The sequence below is a fragment of the Coptis chinensis genome, chromosome 8 (genome assembly GCF_015680905.1).
Source record: "Coptis chinensis isolate HL-2020 chromosome 8, ASM1568090v1, whole genome shotgun sequence".
Lineage (NCBI taxonomy): Eukaryota > Viridiplantae > Streptophyta > Magnoliopsida > Ranunculales > Ranunculaceae > Coptis > Coptis chinensis.
Genome location: NC_141463.1, coordinates 73,542,872 through 73,564,043, shown reverse-complemented (window position 1 = coordinate 73,564,043; position 21,172 = coordinate 73,542,872). Strand labels below are relative to the sequence as shown.

Sequence of the window (21,172 nt, the reverse complement as noted above, 5' to 3'; positions counted from 1 at the left end):
AGTTCCACTATCATTGGCGCCAAAAGGATTCCCCAGTAGTACTGATTTGTTCACCTTACTGTAAAATTTTAAATTCTCCATCTCTAGTAATATGCAGGTATCATCTTAGTATTAAGTAGCTTCAGCTGGTAACTTTTTGTGCAGTCGCTGTCTGACTAGGTATTAGGCATTTATTTTGCTGAAAGTTTACAGTTCAGTATCTCTATCTTTATTGCTGAAGTAGGGATTTGGGAGTGAGTAGAGACTGTGAAACTTATCTCCTTTCTCTTTTCAATTTTTTGTAAAAGAAAAATAAAAAAAAAAAAAAATAAAATCAATGGATGCATACAGGGGTTCTTTAATCATTCAGTAGTTCATTGGGCCTCTCCCTATGCTTGTATTGGGCCGCCTCCCGAGTTCTGATATTTTATCACTCTTTAATTTCACCAATTTCATCATTTTACATGAAGTTATGTAACAATAAAATATACAGAAGCAAGCAGCATTGTTTTAAAAAGGCGTATTTTCACCGTTTTAGGAGATCTATACAACTTTAAATCAGGTAGTGCCACTGAACAACGTCATTATCTTTGACAGCAAAGGCGATTCATCTACAAGATTGCAGTGCAAATTTGAAGTAAATACGTCGCCCAGTTGGTAGTGTTTTATTTGGTCAACCAGTCCTTACATAAAAAATTGGTTGTAATGAAATTGGAATTGGGCTCTTCAGCCCATAATTTTCAAGTAATTGCAAATACCCTTCTAAATTTTAAGATGAACAATTGCGAGGTGTTTGATAATGACCAAAGCAAGTTGTTTGGAGAGGGAAAAATCAAGTCAATGTTGATCACCTTAGCGCAACTTTTGTCAATTTATCCATCCAAAGTTTCAGTTCAGTCCAGTGCTGTTTTAAAGTTTCCCCACTTAAAAGGCCCTAGGGCCCAATAAACAACATTGTTGTATAAACCTTCGGGCTTAGATCTTTGCATGTCGGGCCGTTGGTAGAACTTTGACAACTAGTCCATCAGTCCATGTGACAAATTCTTCGTTCTCAAAACTTCCACACAGCAAATCAAATGTAACAAGTCATAAAAATGGATCCCTCAAAACCTGAACCGATGGAAATCCACCAACTAGAAGATCAAAAAGCCACAACTCACCATCACCACTACACAAACACAAACACCAACTGCTGTGTTTCATGTGGTGAACCAGCAAACATAACTCCACCAACATCATGGTCCGGTATTTCCCCACCAAATTACCGACCCATCCGTTCCCCAGCCATAAACTTCCCACCCAGCAACACCCAACAATCCATAATCCTAACCCCAGTCCCAAAATCCCAAACCGTCACACTAATTTCCCTCCCTCACAATTTCCAACACCCTTCCAAAAAAATTCACTCCCCTAACGACATATCTCATTTCTCCAACTCCCCATCAGGTCTAAATTTCCTCGGCTTTATAGTCTCATTAAGCGACTCCATCCGTGGACATAAAATATCAGACCCATGCCTCATTTCCGAAACTGTAAATGCCATTATCTCCATTCTCGACACACTTATCAAATATATCGACGATATCCCACCAGCTCAACAGTCATCTCGGTATGGGAACTACTCATATCGACTTTGGCATGAACGACTTACTCAAAATTCCCAAACATTTATGTTATCATTACTACCGGAGGAATTACGCTGTGCGGTGCTAGAGATAGTGCCTTATTTTCTAGATAGTTTTGGGAATGCTACTCGTATAGATTACGGTACGGGTCATGAAACTAATTTTGTTGCATGGTTATATTGTTTAGCTAGAATGAATGTTGCTAGTCAACGTGATTACCATGCAATTGTTTCTAGAGTGTTTGTTAAGTATCTTGAATTAATGAGGAAGTTGCAAATGATTTATTGTCTTGAACCCGCGGGTTCGCATGGTGTTTGGGGTTTAGATGATTATCATTTCTTTCCATTTATATTTGGTTCGTCGCAGTTAATTGATCATAAGTATATGAAGCCCAAGTCGATACATAATCAAGATATAGTCGAGAATTTTTCTGGGGAGTATATGTATCTTTCTTGTATTGAGTTTGTTAAAAAAGTGAAGAAGGGTTTGTTTGCGGAGCATTCACCGTTGTTAGATGATATTAGTGGTGTGGCGAATTGGAATAAGGTGAATGGTGGTTTACTTAAAATGTACAAGGCTGAGGTTCTGGGGAAGGTTCCTATCATGCAGCATTTCCTATTTGGCTCGTTGATAAACTGGTATGTTGTTTATTTCACTTGTTAAATAGTAGCTTAGGCTTTTATTGGTTGAAGTTAAGATTGTTGTGCATTCTAAAAGAGTAAAAGTTAATGATGTTTGTGTGTGTGTGTGTATATACAGTCAAAGACGCCCTAAAATAGAACGGTTTTGTGATATGTTGCCACAATTCCTTAGCATGTTTAAATTAAATCTCTTAAATGATGCATTTCACATTTGAGGCTTTCTAGCTTCTAAGCCCATGGATTAATGGGCTGTATTTGCTATTAAGTATGAACTTGGTTCCTAGTCTTCCATAACTTTACATACCTCTGTGGTGAATGAAACTTTAAGAAAGTATAACAATTTACTTGACATTCTTCTGTAGAGGTGCAAACCTGATTGGAAAAAACCAAAACTCAACTGTTAGGAAAGATCCTTTATATTGTTTACCTACATGACTTTATGTCGAGAACTTATAGTGTGTTTTTATAGCAATCTACCATGTTTCATAGGTTTGAAACGGCAGTGCCTGTAGTTTGGAAGAGTTGGGGTGTTTTTTATTCATTTTTTTCCGGCTGTGCACTGAGCCAAAGGTTAGGGGAGAGGTAAAGAAAGAGAAATACAGAAGATATTGTGAGTGACTGAGAGCTACTCTGTTTAGGCAGTGACTAGAGGGCTGAATGTGAGTGAGACTATGTGTCCATTGGCACAAAGTGCAAGGGTATGCTGCTAGCCTAGGGGATGGATCTAGTTGGAGCCTTTGACTTGTTTGCGCAAGAAATCGAAGGCAACTGAAGTTTTCTCTCCAAAACATCAGGGGAATCTTGGACCTATCGTGAATGATCTCTTATGATTCTTTTATTTCTCTCTCTTCCTGCCTCTTGTGAATGATCTCTTATTAGGTTAAGATTTAGAATGCAGCACATCAAATGATGATGATTCTTATTGAGGAAGAGATTTGAGGTAGGATGGACTGGTATTAGGGGTAGAAGCTTGATAGGAATCACTGAGAGTAGAGGGGCTTACAGAACGAAAGGGTTCCTAACAAAGGAGATGACTCTGTGGGTTGCTGACAGATTCCACTCTTTCGCTGCAAATGAGAGTGTAAAGGATGGGTGTGCCAATTACAGGAGAAGGGATGCTCAGTTTGTAGTAATCGTTGGAATAAAAACCAATGAGAATGGTAGGTATGTGCGAATCTTTATTAGCCCACGCTCCAGCAAAGGTCGTTCTGTTATTCTCGGTGTACCGGAAGTCAAGAATGAAGGATGGATACAATTTGCTACATCACTTAAAGGCTTCACAGAAGGTTCTACAACAACCTTACGTCAAGGGAATGGGAATGTTAATCCAACAGGGACACTCGGTCTTAACTCGAGAAGCAATGGCGAACAGGAGAGATCGAAGACAGGTTCTTATCTTCATGCTTTGCTCCATTGTGGAGGTCAACAAGTTGCTGGGATAGAATATGGTGCTCGGGAAAACAATTTGGAGGGTCAGGGTGAGATGGGAGAAGATGAGGCAGAAGGGGGAAGTGAGACACATAGCCTGGAGAATGAAGAAGATGAAGAACCAATAATAGCTGAAGTTGAGGTGAGGGTTGTTAATGATAATCCATCTTGGGATAGCGTGTTAAAGAAAATCAAGCTTTGTAAGGAGTTGATCTTGAAGGAGAAAGGAAGAGGGACGGATAGGGAGAAAAAGAAAGATGGTGTCTGGGTGTCAGTAAAATGGAGGAAATACTGTATCGATGATTTCGGAGAGGCCACTGCAAATGGGTCAGTGGCTGGTACGGCAAGGGAAGAAGCAGGAAACAAATCCAGTGAAAGTGGAAAGGTTGGTGGTGATGAGAGAGCCATAGAAACTTCCTCCTGCAGTAGCAGAAGTCCACTTGAGAATGTTTCAGCAGTGGTCGGAGAGATCTCGATGGTAGAGGAGATGCAGTCACGTGTAAAATTTTTGAATTTGAACTTGCCTCACCCTTTGAGAGCTGTGAGTCCAACACGTGATGGAGGTCACACAGTGGAGGAGTATGCGAACATAAATGAAAACGTGGACGGAACAGACGTGGTGGAGGAAGTTGAGAATAATATAACTTTTTGCACTGGAATAGACAGAGTTAGCAGACAATCAATGGGTCTTGTTGATGGAGGGCTGACAATCAATGCTCTAATTCCTTGGGGCAAGCAGTATCTCCATTGGGCAAGGTCAATGGTATTGGAAGTCAGGTTTTCAGATCTGTGGACCAAATAGATCGACCGTTAGACCATGTGGGTAGTTCGGGCACAATCGAACACAGGGCTACCACAAGAGGTACTTCACTATTATCTGATTTATCAAGGGAAAGCGCAACTACTGAAGAAAGGAGATGTATGAAGATGTGGGCGAACCAGGTGAATCAATCTCTTATGGATAAATTGGATTTTGTGTTAAATAAGGTCCAAAGTTCCCACTCAAGCCCAAGGGTCTCGAGACTTAAAAGGGCGATCCGAGCATCCAAAAGGAAACAAGTTATGAGTGCACTGGAGAGTGTAGAAAGACTTTGTAGGAGTTTGCAGAACGACAATGGTGGTCCTGTAGCCATTCCTATGGCCTTGTAGGTATGTGTATCAGAGAATATTGGAGAAATTGCATTTCCACAAGTGGTAGTTGTGACGGATTGTGTCAATGGGGGAGGATCTGTATACAATCAAGAGGTGGTTGTGAGGAGGGAGAAGGAAGGGGACCCTTTACTGCAAGAAACAAGTCAGCTACATTTCACGGCTGAAAGTGTTGTTCAACAAAGCTCGTCTCAAACTTTTAAGAGGGCTAGAGAAGAGGAGCAACCAACAACTAGAGAGGAAGATGGGTGTGCTGGTTCCACGGGTCCTAGTGGAAATTTGACTACTTGGGAAGACAATGTTCTAGGTAGGAAAGGTGATGATGGCAATGATGCAAGAAGTTATGATGGGTATTGGGGTAGAAGAATTTATTTCCACGTCTGTATTGGTTATTGATAAATCGGGTAAAGTGCCTACTGAAGGTGTGGGCGTGACTGAGCCATGTGGTGAGGCTGATCATGTCGACGTATCATGAGGGGATGGTGCCGAATTATCTAGGAGCAGTAATGTAGGGGAAATGTTGGCTCAAATAACAACGTGGTGGTGGATGATTGCCCTCGGAGGTTGCATAATGAAAATCTTAATGAAGGTAATGCTGGGGAAATTGCAAGTAGAATATACAATTGTCGAAATGATGACAACTCTCGGGATTGGATCAAATACATGGTCATGCCATTAGCGGCCAATTTGGGGATATCATCTAGTTTGGGAAGTACCGGTCTTGAAAAACTATTTGGGGAATTACATAGAAATAATAGAAAGGAGAGTGAGATTGGGCAAACAATGGGGGCTTGAATCGACAATAATCAGGGACATGATGAAAATTATGTAGACTAACTATAGGGATGAAAATTGGGATCTCTTGTCTAACTTTGGATGTAGTTACTTGAGATCTTGAGTATGGGATAGAGCTGAGGGGTCGTTATAGGGGTTAATCATAGTATGGGCATTACGTTCTTGGGAGGTGTCTTTCTTTCCAATGCGTAACTGTTGGTACTTGTAAGTGGGTTTCTCTCTCACAGTTGTAATCTTTTTACATCTTAATCAGTAAATTTTACTTATCAAAAAAAAAAAAAAATCTCTTATCATCCATCTTGTATTTCTCTCTCTTGTATTGCTATGCACCAACCTTCAAGGTTGTTAAACGGTTCCAGCATTCCTTACATGGAGTTTACTAGGTTTTCTATTTGTTCATGATGCGTGTCAACTTGTTAATTGTTGTTCTTTTTTGGAAACAAATGGTTATGGCTTCAAGACATCACATTTTTTAAAGTTATGTTCTTGAAAGTTTTTATATTATTGATTATTAGTTATTTTGCTTCAGTGGTATTTAGACACTAGACAGTTGTTTATCATGTGTTGGAGATTATGTAGATAAGTTCAATGCCGTTGAGGCAAATGAATAAATGACCCTTTTTCAACCTAGGCAAGATTAAGTTTCAAAGAATTTGGTGAATTGGTAGAAAGTTAAACACCATTATCAGTTTGATCGCTCTTTTTGTTTCAATTGTTTAAGCACCATTAGAATGTATTGTCCCACTTGTGACTTGTTTATTAAAAGTAAAATTACACACTCTGTAAATATGGTTGTCTTGCTTTTTATAGAGTTAATGCAGTAGAAAAAAAAAGCTAACAGCTATTTGAAGCTGTACTTGGAATCTAATTTCCTAAACCTACTACATTGTTACTTATTTTCTTCATTTTGTCAGCTTTCTAATCCCCACTTATTACGTCGGTATTCCCAGTTAGCAACTCCGATTACGACACTGGATATATTATAGATACTTTTGGGACACTTCCTATCCTACTCACTTATATTTAATGCACTAGTGTCGTAATTTGTGTTGTCAAAAGAAGCTGCTACAATTATCATTTTAGGCAAGGGCGCAATTCTAAATGTTATTTTAGATGTGAATTAATTGCAGCTCCGAACTAACTTTGATACCTAACATAAAATGCTAAAAATAACACATAGTCTTGGCATAATAATTACAATAGTCATTGCCGTATCCGTTTCTTAGATTTTTTTTATTATAAAATCTTGTATCCTGCTTCAATACCAGTGTTTCTCCATAACTGCATCCCTATGCGGCCATTGTAGCTCCTGACAAATAAATTGCTATAACAATCATTTATCAACTCTCTCTTTCTTTTTCTTGTTCCATCTTTCTTTTAAGTAACTTTTCTTCCTGTCTTATCTGAATTTTTAATACGTTTTTAATAATATATTGGATGGGAATACCTGTAAATGCATATAACATTCCAGAACTTGTGTTTGCTCTGTTACTTTTTTACAATCGTATATCAACTCTTTCTTTTTCTTGTTCCATCTTTCATCTAGGTACCTTTTCTTCCTGTCTTAATTGAGCTTTTAATTTGATAAGATTCATTCGTAACATGTAAATACACACAACATTCCAGAGCTTGTGTTGGTTCAGGTGGTAACTGTTGTTCCTTTGGTTTTCTGGTGTGACCTTGTCATTCACATTGCAGCCTTTTGTTTTTAATTAGTCTTTGAGACCAATTTTGGTAATTGACTTATCAAATGAAAACATCTGTCTTTTTTTTTTTGCTTTCTGCAGGGACTAGGTGAAATTGGTCTTCAAGTCACTTTTGGCAACTCTAGAAACAAAGGCAACCATGGTTTTCTGATCAATTGACCGAAGAGTATATTTTCCTTGGTATAACTTCAGCAAGTGCTCTATTGATTCTCGAGATTCTGATTGGCAGTGCACAACTAGTCTCGCAGGAGCATTTTTTTTTGTTATGGATAGTTGAAATTGTAATTTGAAACTTTTGGGTTTGTTTCTTTAATTATCGATAGGTTGAATGTATACAAGTGTTTGTCCTACTTGTTTGAAGTTGTGCATGCCGTTAGGTCTTTTAATACCAAAAAATCCATCCGCAGAAGAATTAATTGAACCATGCCTTATGTGTGGTACATGAGTTACATTGTTAGCTCAGTGCAGTTACAGCTCTAAGAATCTGCTACTCCTGTCTGAATGTCTTCTGTCTTATTGTGTTGAACATGTGTTTTGATAACTAGGCACCAGTTTCTTAGTGCATTTGTAAGAAACATCGCTCTTGCAAGTTTGTGAAATCCATTAAGCTGCACAAGGCTTTCAGATTTTGTCAGTCATACGTCAAGTGAAGGGTATAAGGTCAGTCGAGCAATAACAAGCATTACCTGATACCGCATGAGGTAGTAGCTCACACTTTGTTATAACTTGATCATTTTGTTTTAGTTTGCCAGATAACAGAGTGAGCTAAGCCTCGTTTGGTTAGTTATTCTGATGGATATAACGGAGTCCTATCTTTGAGCTGATTGGGAAAATTGAAACAGTCCTTTGAGATCATTTTTTAGCTATAGGTTTGATATTATTGGAACGAGGACATTCTAGTATTATTCTACACTAGGGTTTGATAGGTTTAATAGGTTTTTCTGTTTTTTCGCTTAGCAATTATATCCAACCAATAAACTATGTTTGTACCTCATGCTTGTCTGCTGCTGGAACTAGCACCTTTGTTATTTTCATTGCTTGTGCACTTGTACGTCTTCCCTGAGGATTCACAGTGCTAAGTTGGACCATATTTCCAGTACCAGGACCCATTTGGCTTCCTCTGTCATCGTCAACAATTTGGATAATTAGTAGTTCCCTTACGATATCATACTTCCCCCTCCTCCCCCTAATGTCGGGATTTACATTTTAAAGGATGAAAGCGTAAAAAAGACAAAGATCAAAGAAATACTACATTTTGGCGATTGAGAGGGCATAATATCTCTGACAAGTGAGTCTTGCTATTGCTAATGAATGAGGAATGGTGTTAGATGCATCGTACACAAAGAAATAGTGTGTTTGTGTAAATACAAATAGATGGAATGCATAAGGTCTAATAAAAAATAAAAAAAACTGTTGCTTTGTCTGCACTATAGGTATAAAGCAATGGGAGAATGGATACCTGCAAAACTCTGTTTTATTTTATTTCTGATTGGTTTATGAAGGTTCTCGTTGTTTTCCCTTGTGCCATTGTACTGAAATTGTTTTATTCTCCTGCAGCAGAAAACCGAGCACGCATGGTATGTTGTACTTTACAAGTCCTTTTCGTCTGGAGTCTTGTGTCGTATAAGATTCAGGTCCCACATATTCTTAGAGATACACTTTTAACAAGGTCCTTAGCCATGTCATTTCTGCAGATCTATACTCTGCTTCTATAGAGGATCTTGATACAGTTCGCTGCTGCTTCTTTGAACCGAAAGAGAATCAGAAACCACTGGTTGACCTTCTACCATAAGGACACCCTGCCCAGTCAGCACCAGTCTTTGTCCTTTCTTTAACCTTATACCAAGTGAGACAACCCTTTAAATATCTCAGAATTCTCTTAACAGCTGCAAGATGTGTGCTTCTTGGTTGATGCATGAACCGACAAACTTGATTTACTGAACCTAAGATCACGTCTTATCCAAATATTATATTGGACTGTTCCTACAAGAGATTTGTTGGATCTCTTAGAATTTCACCTGTTGTGGGTTGTCTAATTTCAAACTTGTGGAGCATGGTGTTGAACATTTTTAGCTCCTTCTATGTTTACTTCCTGAGTACTTCCAGTGCATATTTGGATTGTGTTAAGAACATTTCTTCTTCATGTTTAGAAACCTATGATCCCAAAAAACGATATAACGTCTCTAAATCTTTCATGGCTAACTTTGTACTGAGTTCTTCAATGAGTGAGTTACATACTAATGGCCATGTTTGAGAATGTAGAACACTAGAAGAGCATTAGATTCAAGTCACATTACTTCTCTCCAATGTTGGTGTTTTACTGCTTGACTGTAGCCAGTAGGAACTTGAAGTCTTGAACACTAGCTTCTAGTTGGGTGAGTAGGGGAAAAAGAATTGAATGTTTGGAAGATTTATAAACTTTAGGTTTGAAAGTTCCATCTCTAGACCTTGTAGTCATGCCATGTTTGTTTGTGTCTTGTGGTGCAGAAGCTTGAATTTGTAATTGTGATTGTTTGTGATTGTGGTGGTGTTGAAAGGTTTGTATGAGTTGTTTGAGTAGATGACAGTGGTGTAGGAGGTATAAGAATTGATATAATAGAAGGTGTATGAGGAGATGTCAGACAAGTCAATTAGAGAAGGCATTTGACAATTGGTCAGAGGATGCATTTGTTAGAGTGATTGTGATGTAGTATTAGGAAGTTGATTTTGAGATGATGAAAATGATGATATTATTTGTGTTTGAACTTTTAAGGTATATATGTTTTTGAAGAGTTGGCTGTGACACTTCTGTTGATGATGGAATATATGAAGGTAAGAAAGTTAGAGTTGAATTGAGAGAAGGAGCATAGACTGAAGGTTTTTTTGTAGAAGGACTACATGGAATAGAGACTAAATGAGAAGATTTATATGGAGAATGGGCCTCATTAAAGACAACATGTCTTGAGGTATATCTCCTGCCACTAGTTGGATCATAGCACTTGTATCCTTTGTGGGACTGTATCCTATAAAGATACATTCAGTACTTTTAGGCTTCTAGCTTCTAGTTTGGATGAAGTATATGGTTTTAATATGGGAAATATGCACAGCCAAAACGGTGCATGTTTAAATTCTCCATCTCTAGTAATATGCAGGTATCATCTTAGCATTAAGTCCGGACTGTAAATTCTGACATTCAAATAATAAATTGGCAAAAAAAATAAAATCTTCAGAGTTTCAGAGCTCATACTTCTCACTGTATCATATCAAAACCAGTTGCAGTCATTCTGCTGAAAGAAAAAGAACAAACCAGAAATACAGAACCACCTAATTCACCAAATTTTGGTTTCTGGAATTTATTTCTCTCTTAAGTTCTTGGTTATAGCAAAGATAGCTCCAACCACATCAACAATTGCTCATGATTGCGGATTTGAGTTTTTGTGTTGCATCTTTCCTTTTGTTGCCTCTCTTTCTCGGCTTGGGCTTCCTACTGTAAGGAAATATCTCGAAAATGTTATTGGCCAAATCGTCATTATATGCACATTTGGGCGTGTTTATAATTTTGTTGCACCGGACAGCTGATCTGAAACCTCTAAAAAGCAGGAGGCTGAGGACTGCGTAAGGTAGGCAGAGTGGATGCTAATCCTCTGAATCATTTAGCTAGGAAGAAATAGCAGGAGCTTGGAGGAACACGATATACTCAGCTTTTTTCTTCTTCTTTTTCTTTGTTTGATAAACAAGATATGCTCAACTGATGATGGAGATATGGTATAAGATTTTGGTTTATCATTTTCATGTGATATTGTTATGAAAAGTCCAGTTTAATTTCCGAGTTGTTTAACCTTACGTACAAGTGTTGTTGTGAATAATTAACTGCGGAAACAACGTTACCCACACCAAACGGATCAATCCTACACAAAGATTGATCTTTCTCAATAGACAAGACTTCAACACCCTCCAAGCAATATCCCAACACTTCTCAATATCAAATAACAAGCATATGAAATAAAACAATCAATGTAAAAAAGAGGAACAAACCACAAGACGAGATATATCGTGGTTCGCAATTTGCCTACATCCACACCGCGAAGTTCCAAGCTTTAATAGATGTCCGGAGTAACAGATTACAAGTCTCTCTCAATTCACTCACAAAGAATGAACACTCAACTCACAAAGAATTGTTCTCTTGTAATCACTCTTTCTTGGTTTTGGAAAAGTTAGGTTTTCCAAAACCGATTTTGTTTTTATACCAAAACCAAAAATCGCGGCATTCTTGAAGCGAGGCCCTTAAAAAAGACTTGGCTGGCCTTTTCATGTGTTAAATCCATGAGCGCTGGCGCCTTTCTTTTGAGGCGCCGCTTAAAACACCGGAGTAGTGAGCGAAGTCGCTTCACTCCTGGAAGCTGGCTTCTGGACCGTGAGAAACGTAATTTTTCTACATTCTCCACCTCGGTGAGGTTTTAACACATAAAACCAAGCCGAACACATCCAAAGAAGATCACATCCAAGAGGGAACACCTCAAAGAAAGGAAGACTTCGCGAAATAACCGCCCGAAGGGCTATGCCCACACAGGGCTCTTTCAAACATGTAGGATTTGGAGCAAGTCCAAACGGTGTTGGAACTTAACTCCGTGACAACTTTCACAAGATATCGCCAGGGTTGTCATGGGTGTCTACTTTCTCAAGTGCTACATCACCATCCTCAACGACATCCCAGATAAAGTGATATCGGACATCAATATGCTTGGTCCGACCATGATGAACTTGGTTCTTCGCCAAATGAATAGCACTCGACTATCACAATACACAAAGAACACCGTTCGCTTCAATACCCAAATCATCTAGAAGACCTCGGCCATAGTGCCTCTTTTCTTTCGCCTCGCCCATCGCCATATACTCGCCTCAAGTGGTAGATAGAGCAATCAGTAGCACTGAAAGCATAGACCTCCAACTAACCGATTGCACCATGCATCATAAACACATAACCGGTGAGTCGATCGCCGCCTATCTAGATCACCGCATAATCGAATCCACAAACCCATCGACATAACAAGTGCCTCCACCATAAGCTAATCCCACATCCAAAGTACCTTCAAGTACCTTAGTACCCATTTCATCTTTCTCCCAATGCCGCTTCCGTGATTTGCATATATACTGCCACAACACTAATCACTGCGGAAATGTCCGGGCTTGTGCACACCATAGCATACATCAAACTACCCACGGCACTTGCATAAGGAACATTAGCCATATGCTTTTGTTCCTCCACCGAACTAGGAGAGAACTTAGTCGAAAAAGCCTAAAATGCCCAAATTTAAAGGAGTAGAAACCGACTTTGCATTCTCCATACCAAATCGAGAAATTACTTTCTGAATGTATTTCTTCTGAGATACAACTATCCGTCGCTTCTTCCTATCTCTGTCAATCTCCATGCCCAGTATCTTCTTGGCTCCACCTAAGTCTTTCATCTCAAACTCAGAGCTAAGTTGAGATTTCAACTTGTCTATCTCCACCATGCTTTTGGAAGCAATAAGCATGTCATCCACATAAAGCAGGAGATAGATGAAGTCATTACCACGAAGCCTTCTAAAGTAGACACATAACAGTCATACTTACTTCGGGTGTACTCATGTTGCATCATGAATGTGTCAAAGCGGCTTGTACCATTGCCGGGCGATTGCTTTAACCCGCATATTGGACCGATTCAATTTGCATACATAATCTTTTTTTCAAGAACGACAAACCCTTCGGGTTGTCTCATATAGATCTCTTCTTCCAAGTCCCCATGCAAGAAAGCGGTTTACATCAAGTTGCTCTAACTCCCGGTTTAAGTGAGCAACTAAACTTAATAACACACGAATGGATTTTATGTTTGACCACCGGGAAAATACCTCATTGTAGTCAACTCCTTCCTTCCGTGAAAACCCTTTGCTACCACTCTTTTGCCTTGTACCCGAGATTGTCGGACTCGGGAAGGACCTCTTTCTTTCTCGAACACCCATTTCGCGCCGATAGTCCTTTTGCCCTTTGGCAATAAAACTAGGTCCCATGTGTGATTTGGCGCGCATAGCTACCAACCAATCTCTCAGAATGAGCATCTCTAACGGCTTCCTTGAAGCTATCCGCTCATCATCTTCGATATTCGGTGCATATGCCACTAAATCCACCGACCATAGTGTTTCACCGGCTTCCGTGCCCATACTTGTGCACTTCTTTAACTTGTCTCGTGGCCTGTGGTCACCACTACAAGTTGCGGATGCTCTTGCTCTTCTTCCCCTGTTGTGGTGGTTCCATGATTTGGTACCTCATCATGATCTAACGGTCATCCGGCGCATCGGACAACTCAAGCTCAAGTAGCTTGAACTTCTATAGACTTCACCATTCTCGCTACTGCCTACTTTTTTAAAGATAACACTAAGTCTCATCAAAAGTAACATCTCTGACGCCGACCCGGGAACTTGTGGGCTTCTAGACACCACAATCTGTATCCCTTTACCCCATTTTGCGAAGCCTAAGAATATGGCCTTCTTAGCTCTAGGATCTAGCTTGCCGTCCCTCACATGGTAGTAAGTGTCGTCGATCCAAACACTCGCAAGATACTATAATCACTGGTTGGGGACCACACCTCATAAGGTGTCCCGCAATCTATAGCCGGTGCGGTGACCTATTATCAGGGTAACATGCCATGGACACCGTGATCCGCCAATACTCTTTGCCTAGGCGGCATTAGACAATAAACATCTTGCTCTTTCAAGCAAAGTTCTATTCATCCCTCTGCCATTCCATTTCTGGCGTGGCGTGCAGTAATTAATGCGGCAATTCCATTAACTCTTGGAAAGGTCCATAGGTATACTCGATTACCATTGTCGGACCAGTAATGTCTTTACCTTCCTATCGTCGCGATTCTCAACCCTTGCCTTCCACTTCTTAAATGTCTCAAACACTTCATCTTTCGATTTCATCATATACACCCACACATGGCGAGTATGATCATCAATGAATGAGACATAATAGCGGTTACCTCCTTGGAAGCCACCACGGAGGGTCCCCAAACATCTGTATGCACATAATCAAGGATGCTGTTGTGCGTGTGCTTGCTTGACTTGAACTTGACTCTGATTGCTTCCCATAGACTTAATGCTCACGAACCCCATACTTGGCTTCTTCAAGTTCTTCAAGAACCCTCGCTTGCATAACTCGGACAAACCCTTTTCACTCATATGCCCTAAACGATATGCCACATCTTAGTGCACTTTCGGAATCATTACTACATGCACCCATCGCTACATCGCTTTATCACCGCAATTTACTACCAATCCGAGTATACAAGGTTCCATATTTTTGACCCTTCATAACAACGAAGAGCCATGAACAATATTTAGGACTCCACCTTCACAAACTTGTGGCCTTTGGAATCCAAGGTACCAAGAGAAATAAGACTTTTCTTTAGCTTTCGGGAACATGTCTACATCGGTTAGAGTCCTCACTACACCATCATACATCTTGACCCGTATAGTTCCAATTCCTACCGCCTTACAAGCAACGCCATTACCCATTAAAACGGAACCGCCATCAATGCTCTCTCATAAAAGTAAACCACTTTCTATTAGGGCACATATGATAGGAACATCCGAATCAAGAATCCACCTCTCCGATCATATAGTCTTGTGTGGACACACAGAGACTGAACTCATCCTCTTCAGAGCCTGAAGCATAATTTGCCTCAAATTTTGCCTTACCTTTCTTCTGACCATCTCTCTTGTTCTCTTTCTTCGGGTGAGGACAATTACTTGCGTAATGTCCTTTTTCATTGCAATTGTAGCACTGTACATGTTTTAAAGGCTTCTTTGACTTGGACCTAGAATTATCATTACTTGAATAATTACGTTGCATTTTAATTTCCTCTTGCCACTAGCCCCCGACTTGCATCAATGCTATTCTCTACGCGTCTTCTTCATCAACTCATAAGAAAGAAGTGCACTCACGAACTTCATCAAGATCGGCGACTTTTCTGTTCATGAATGTAGTCATTAGATGCTCATAACTTTTCGGCAAGGAGAATATCAAACATGCTTGATCCTCATCATCCATCTTCATACCAACATTCAAATAATCCGCTAGGCGCCGACGGAACTCACTAGCGTGCTCTTTGCATCGTTGAACCATCGACCATCATGTACCGATAAAGACGCTTCTTAAGGTACATCTTGTTAGATCATGCTCTTTGTCATATACATAGACTCTAGTTTGAGCCAAATACCGGCGGTATTTTCTCCCATCACACTATACATGACCTCATTAGCAAGACATAACCGGATTGATGAACAAGCCCGAAGATCGAACTCTTCCCAATCATCATTGCTTTCATACTTTCGCGCTTTAGATTTAATCCCCTTCAAGGCCTCTCAGGCAAACCTTGTTGGATAAGGATGTCCTTTACTTGGACTTGCCAAATCCCAAAGTTATTCTTCCCATTAAACTTTCTACTTCAAACCTTGCGTTTGACATCTTGGGAGCCATCTTTCAAGTTACACACAATAACCCAAAAGAAACAATTTCACCTCGAATTTAATCGAACACCTTGTCTACACAAATTTTTAGTACTAAACTCAAAATCCTAGGTCGTGTATACCTAAGCTCGATACCAATTGTTGTGAATAATTAATCTGCGGAAACAACGTTACCCACACCAAGCGGATCAATCCTACACAAAGATTGATCTTTCTCAATAGACAAGACTTCAACACCTCCAAGCAATATCCCAACACTTCTCAATATCAAATAACAAGCATATGAAATAAAACAATCAATGTAAAGAGGAACAAACCACAAGGCGAGATATATCGTGGTTCGACAATTTGCCTACATCCACATTTGCGAGTTCCAAGCTTTAATAGATGTCCGGAGTAACAGATTACAAGTCTCTCTCAATTCACTCACAAAGAATGAACACTTCAACTCACAAAGAATTGTTCTCTTGTAATCACTCTCTTTCTTGGTTTTGGAAAAGTTAGGTTTTCAAAAACCGATTTTGTTTTTATACCAAAAACCAAAAATCGCGATTCTTGTGGCGAGCCCATAAAGTCGGGCGCTTCTACTTTGTGTTAAATCCATGGCTGGCGCTTTGGATTTTTGGCGGGGCTTAAAACATCTGGAGTAGTGAGCGAAGTCGCTTCTCTCTCGGCCGTTTTTTCTACAAGTGTTAATATGTACTTCTGCAATTTTGGTGAAACGGTGAAACCAGTGTTATAGTCTTTCCTAGTTGCTGACTTGCTGCTGTGAAGGTATCAGCTGGTAACATCTTAGATATTAGCTTCAGGCATATATAGGGAAGTAAATGGGGCAGCAAACTATCTTGCTGGCCTCACAAACTCTCTAGAACAAGATTATATTTGTAACTTACCACGTCTAGAACTCAGACTCAATGATATTGTCACAATGATGTAAGAGGAAAGGTTTATATTAGATCTTAATGCCAGGTAAGGGTCTGCCTAACTCTACTAGATAACTGCTAATTAAGCAGTGGGAGAGTGAGCGGAGGGTGGAGAAGAGAGAGGGAGAGATAGGTTGTGGGTGGGAGAGAGAGTTAGGATTTGGTTGAGAGGGAGATCGTTCGCTCAGCTCAATTGATTAACCCTTTTTTCATTTATATTATATCATAATTTACAATTATCTATGCAGCATGCAAGTAGAAATGTAGAATGAGTTACCTCATGTTCCTTAGATTGAGCTACTTCAGAGGAAATCGAATCCACAGTAAAATCCATTATGGTGGCCGGAGTTAATTCTCCCTAAATTTGTTAAAATGATTGAAAAAACAGTGACAAAAGAAGAACTACAAAGACAGATAGAGATGAAGGTGCCTTCAACAATCTAAATTCGGTTAGTGCTATGGGTGCAAAGGTCCCAACAGGTCACACGTCGCAATCTGTTTCGGAGCTTCCGTGATATATGGCTTCTGGATCCTTGACTTCGTTTTTACTTTAAACTGCATATACGAAAATATGTAGGAAAATCAACCAATTCAAACAAACACATTGTGTGGACCTAAATACTGTTGATGAAGTTGGTTCGGGGGCCGAATGCGTTTCGAATGCCCACACATGTTAAAAGCATTTATGGGTCATTTTTAAGAATTTAGAGAATCTTTTAAGAGAGCAACCAAAAAATCACTAAAATTTTGAACCAAACCAAACAAAAAAAAATACAAACTATTTTTAGGAGCAATATCGACATCAAATGACGTGGTTTTGGATAAACTGCATCATATAGCCCACGCGGTTTTTCCAACACCGCCGGTGAAGCCCATCTTAAAAGCTCAAGCCCACGCAGTTTTTCAAAAACTGTCCGATCAACTTTCTTATTTTTTTTCTTTCCCAATCTCTCACGCAGTTTTAAAAAAAAACAGTTTGATTAATCTAAAATCTAAGCCCATCGGTGTTGGCAAAACCGTGCGGTTTTAGACGTGAGTGATTTGATACAACACTAAAACTAGAACCAAATATTGGCCGATTTGGTATTTGGTTTGGTATTTTCATCAACATGTGACTCTATGAGTGAAGTTGAAAAAACACCAAATTGTTGGAAATTTAATTTGGTGTTTGATACTAGGTTGGTATCACTCCTAATGATGCCCATAGGGACATTCACGCGTTTTATACGTACTTATGGGCAGTTATGCATGGTACGTACGTACGGATATACACCACACGAGAAAATGAGTAGATCTAGTTCGACTATTAAAACTGAATGTGGTATCATCCTTCACACTGTTGAAATGGCTTTCCCAGCATATCTGTTAAAATGGTTGGCAGAGCAACAACTAAGATATTCTTATCATCTCTTCCCATTCTCACTTCTGATCTCTTTCTTCATTTTCATCCTGCTTAGGCTGATCAATGGAGCTTGGTCGCAAAAACCAAACTTACCTCCTTTTCCACCAAAGTATCCAATTATTGGAAACCTTCACCAGCTAGGCACACTTGTACACAGGTCTCTTCGAGATCTATCGGACAAGTATGGCCCCATTATGCTCCTTCACTTAGGTGGTGTACCAACTCTTGTTGTTTCATCGAAAGAGTGGGCAAAAGAGATTCTGAAGACTCATGACATTACCTTTGCAAACAGACCTCACACAACTGCAGCTAAGCTACTTTTTTATGGTTGCATCGATGGGGCTTTCGCACCCTATGGTGAATATTGGAGACAAGTACGAAAGATTTTTGTGATTGAACTCTTGAGTATCAAGAGGGTGCAGTCCTTCAGTTTCATAAGGGAAGAAGAAATCACCAATATGATCAAAAAGATATCTCATTTGTGTTCAGAGGGAGCTACAATCAACTTAAGCGAGATGTTGCTTGGTCTGTCCAATGACATAGTCTCGAGGTGCGCTCTTGGCAGGAAACATGAAAACAAAGATGGTGAAAACAAATTTGGAGACTTGTCCCGGGAATTGGAGCAGCTCTTGGGAGCTTTTAGCTTTGGAGATTTGTTTCCATGGCTGGGATGGATGGACTCACTCACTGGCTTGATTGAGAAGATTAAGAAGGTTTCAAGAGATTTGGATACTTTCTTAGACGAAATCGTCGACGAGCATGTGAAGCAAATGAAACAGGACGGTTCAGACGACAAAAATGATTTTGTGGATATTCTACTCCATGTCCAGAAGAACAATATCCTAAACACCAAATTTACCCGAGAGCACATCAAAGCCTTACTATTGGTATCTCTGTACCCTGTTTTTCTACCTCTTTTATGCTTCTGTCAAGGTTTTTATATTATATTTCTAACATTGCATACTGTCAAATGGTCAAACCATCTAAAACTTTCTTTTTTGTTCAAATTAGGCATTACTAATAGATTTTTGGTCCTTTACAGGATATGTTTGTAGGTGGAACTGATACAACATCAACAACAATAGAATGGGCAATTGCCGAGCTAGTAAAAAATCCGAAGATAATGAAAACCGTGCAGGAGGAAGTAAGAAGAATGACAAGTAAGAAACAGAAGCTGGATGAAGAGGACATTCAACAAATGGACTACTTAAAATCTGTCGTGAAAGAGACTCTAAGACTACATCCCCCACTTCCTTTATTGGTTCCACACGAGTCCTCTGCAGCTACTAACTTGAAAGGCTACCATGTCCCCTCCAAAACAAGAGTCTATATCAACGCGTGGGCAATTCAAAGGGATCCGGAAATGTGGAACAACCCAGAGGAGTTCAGTCCAGAGAGATTTAGCAGTGATCTTAAAGGCCAAAACTACGAATACTTACCCTTTGGCTCCGGAAGAAGAGGTTGCCCTGGGATGTCATTTGGCCTGGTCGTCAGTGAGTCTGTCATTGCAAACCTTTTATACTGGTTTGATTGGGAATTGCCTGGTGGTGCCAACAACGAGGACCTAGACATGAGTGAATCTTTTGGGCTTGTTGTGACTAAAAAGATTCCTCTTCATCTTGTTCCTACATCTCATTGTTTTAGCCTTTAAGGTACGTAACTTGTTAATAATGTGCGCGCACTTTTGATCTATATTTGTATATGTACTAATGTACTGTACGTATTTGGGTTGTCTTTGTTTGTAATAGGTCACTTGATTATATGTGGGATCCCTGCGTGCATTAAACTTCTGGCTCTACATAAAGAATACAGATCATGTATCCAAAAGCATCCAAACTTTAAGCAAGCTCAAAACTACACTTACAAACTTTGGACGCTTGCTATTTCAATTCATTGAAACTAGCAGATTTGCCCGTGCGTCTAACATGATTGACGGGGCATTGTTATTGTAGCAGCGCAGTTGTAACTCTGTACTTGTTCTTATAGTTAGCAACGAATGTTCGTAGTGATACTAACGTAGACAACATCATATTGAAACTGATTATGAAATTGAAATACAAAGAAGAAGAATAGCAGATAAACCTGAAGCCAGTACAAATTCTTTTTTTCCCTAAACTTGCAAAACTTTCATCCACGCATGTTTGATGCAATAACTGAGATCCTTCACACTATATGGTTAATAGGAAGTGAACAAGCAAGTCTCCAAGTTGATGCAAGTTAACTATGATGGGAAACTTAGGAGATAGGAGGGCTAGGTGGAAGATTGGGTTTGTGTGTGGACCCTCATAAATGGTCCACATGGCATTACCTGATCCTCTTCATTTGTGGCCTCGCTGGATCGACTTGTGCAGTGAGACATCCAACTCGATAGAATGCTTTCAAAGACCAATGCCGCTTATGGACCGGTTGGGCATGATCTCGGACATGACACCCGTGATTTGGACCCTTCATATCTGAGCCTAGCCACGGTTTGTAGCGAGGGCCCAAAGATGGCATGTGGGCCAAGCCTCACTATAAGCCCGTGAATCGGATGAAAACAAGGCCGGCCCGGATCCGCATAATCACGGAGATTTGGACTCTATCCAGTGTGACTGAAAAGTAGGGATAATGATCCATATCCAGAGATTCTCTATCTAATGTAACTAAAAACTAATGATAAGAATCCATATACAAAGATTCTCTATCCAATGTAACTGAAAACTAAGGATAATAATCTATATACAGAGATTCTCTATCCAATGTATTTGAAAACTAGGGATAAGGATCCATATCCAGGGATTCTCTAGTTTTCCGGACTGTTACATAATGAAGAGTTTTCAGCAACAGAACTACATTGAAAAACTCTACACTCCGGAGATTTTCAGAGACTTGATCCTTCTGGGGTATGTAGGTAGCCACTGAACTAAAAAGTGGTTTAGTCTCAACAACTAAAACATTTTTTTTATGCAACAAGTTCAACAAGGTGCGCGAGTTCTAAAATTGTTTTGTAGTAGCGGTGATACTCTCGCAGGTGGTGATATTCAAAAGGTGGTGATATT

At 39.7% G+C, this 21,172-nt stretch overlaps 2 protein-coding genes and 1 long non-coding RNA gene across 4 annotated transcripts; 2 read left to right on the top strand and 1 right to left on the bottom strand.

Annotated features, from left to right (window-relative positions):
- The first annotated feature begins 972 nt into the window (after window positions 1–972).
- On the top strand, window positions 973–7,806 carry LOC147482916 (uncharacterized). The gene is made up of 2 exons (XM_086576408.1): window positions 973–2,242; window positions 7,405–7,806. Exons 1-2 carry the CDS (start codon window positions 1,074–1,076, stop codon window positions 7,409–7,411), a joined length of 1,176 nt encoding a protein of 391 aa, XP_086432534.1. The 5' UTR covers window positions 973–1,073; the 3' UTR covers window positions 7,412–7,806.
- A 2,719-nt stretch (window positions 7,807–10,525) lies between these two features.
- LOC147482915 (uncharacterized) lies at window positions 10,526–17,273 on the bottom strand. The gene is made up of 2 exons (XR_015203975.1): window positions 17,010–17,273; window positions 10,526–10,789 (listed from the first exon to the last, which is right to left on the bottom strand). It is a non-coding gene; the product is annotated as an uncharacterized LOC147482915 (long non-coding RNA).
- Window positions 17,274–18,055: 782 nt separating this feature from the next.
- On the top strand, window positions 18,056–20,145 carry LOC147482914 (cytochrome P450 71A1-like). Of its 2 annotated transcripts, XM_086580743.1 has the most exons (3): window positions 18,056–19,021; window positions 19,177–19,786; window positions 19,883–20,145. In XM_086580743.1, the coding sequence occupies exons 1-2, from the start codon at window positions 18,077–18,079 to the stop codon at window positions 19,783–19,785; spliced, it is 1,554 nt and encodes a 517-aa protein (XP_086436869.1). In that variant the 5' UTR covers window positions 18,056–18,076; the 3' UTR covers window position 19,786; window positions 19,883–20,145. The 2 variants fall into 2 exon arrangements, with proteins under 2 accessions (XP_086436869.1, XP_086436868.1); XM_086580742.1 differs by having other exon boundaries at window positions 19,177–19,961.
- Window positions 20,146–21,172: the final 1,027 nt, after the last annotated feature.

Bases quoted from the DNA above. Each gene is read 5' to 3' on its own strand.
- LOC147482916 (XM_086576408.1), top strand. From the start codon at position 1,074: ATGGATCCCTCAAAACCTGAACCGATGGAAATCCACCAACTAGAAGAT.
- LOC147482914 (XM_086580743.1), top strand. From the start codon at position 18,077: ATGGCTTTCCCAGCATATCTGTTAAAATGGTTGGCAGAGCAACAACTA. The intron at 19,022-19,176 runs GTATCTCTGTAC...GGTCCTTTACAG, and splicing joins ACATCAAAGCCTTACTATTG to GATATGTTTGTAGGTGGAAC.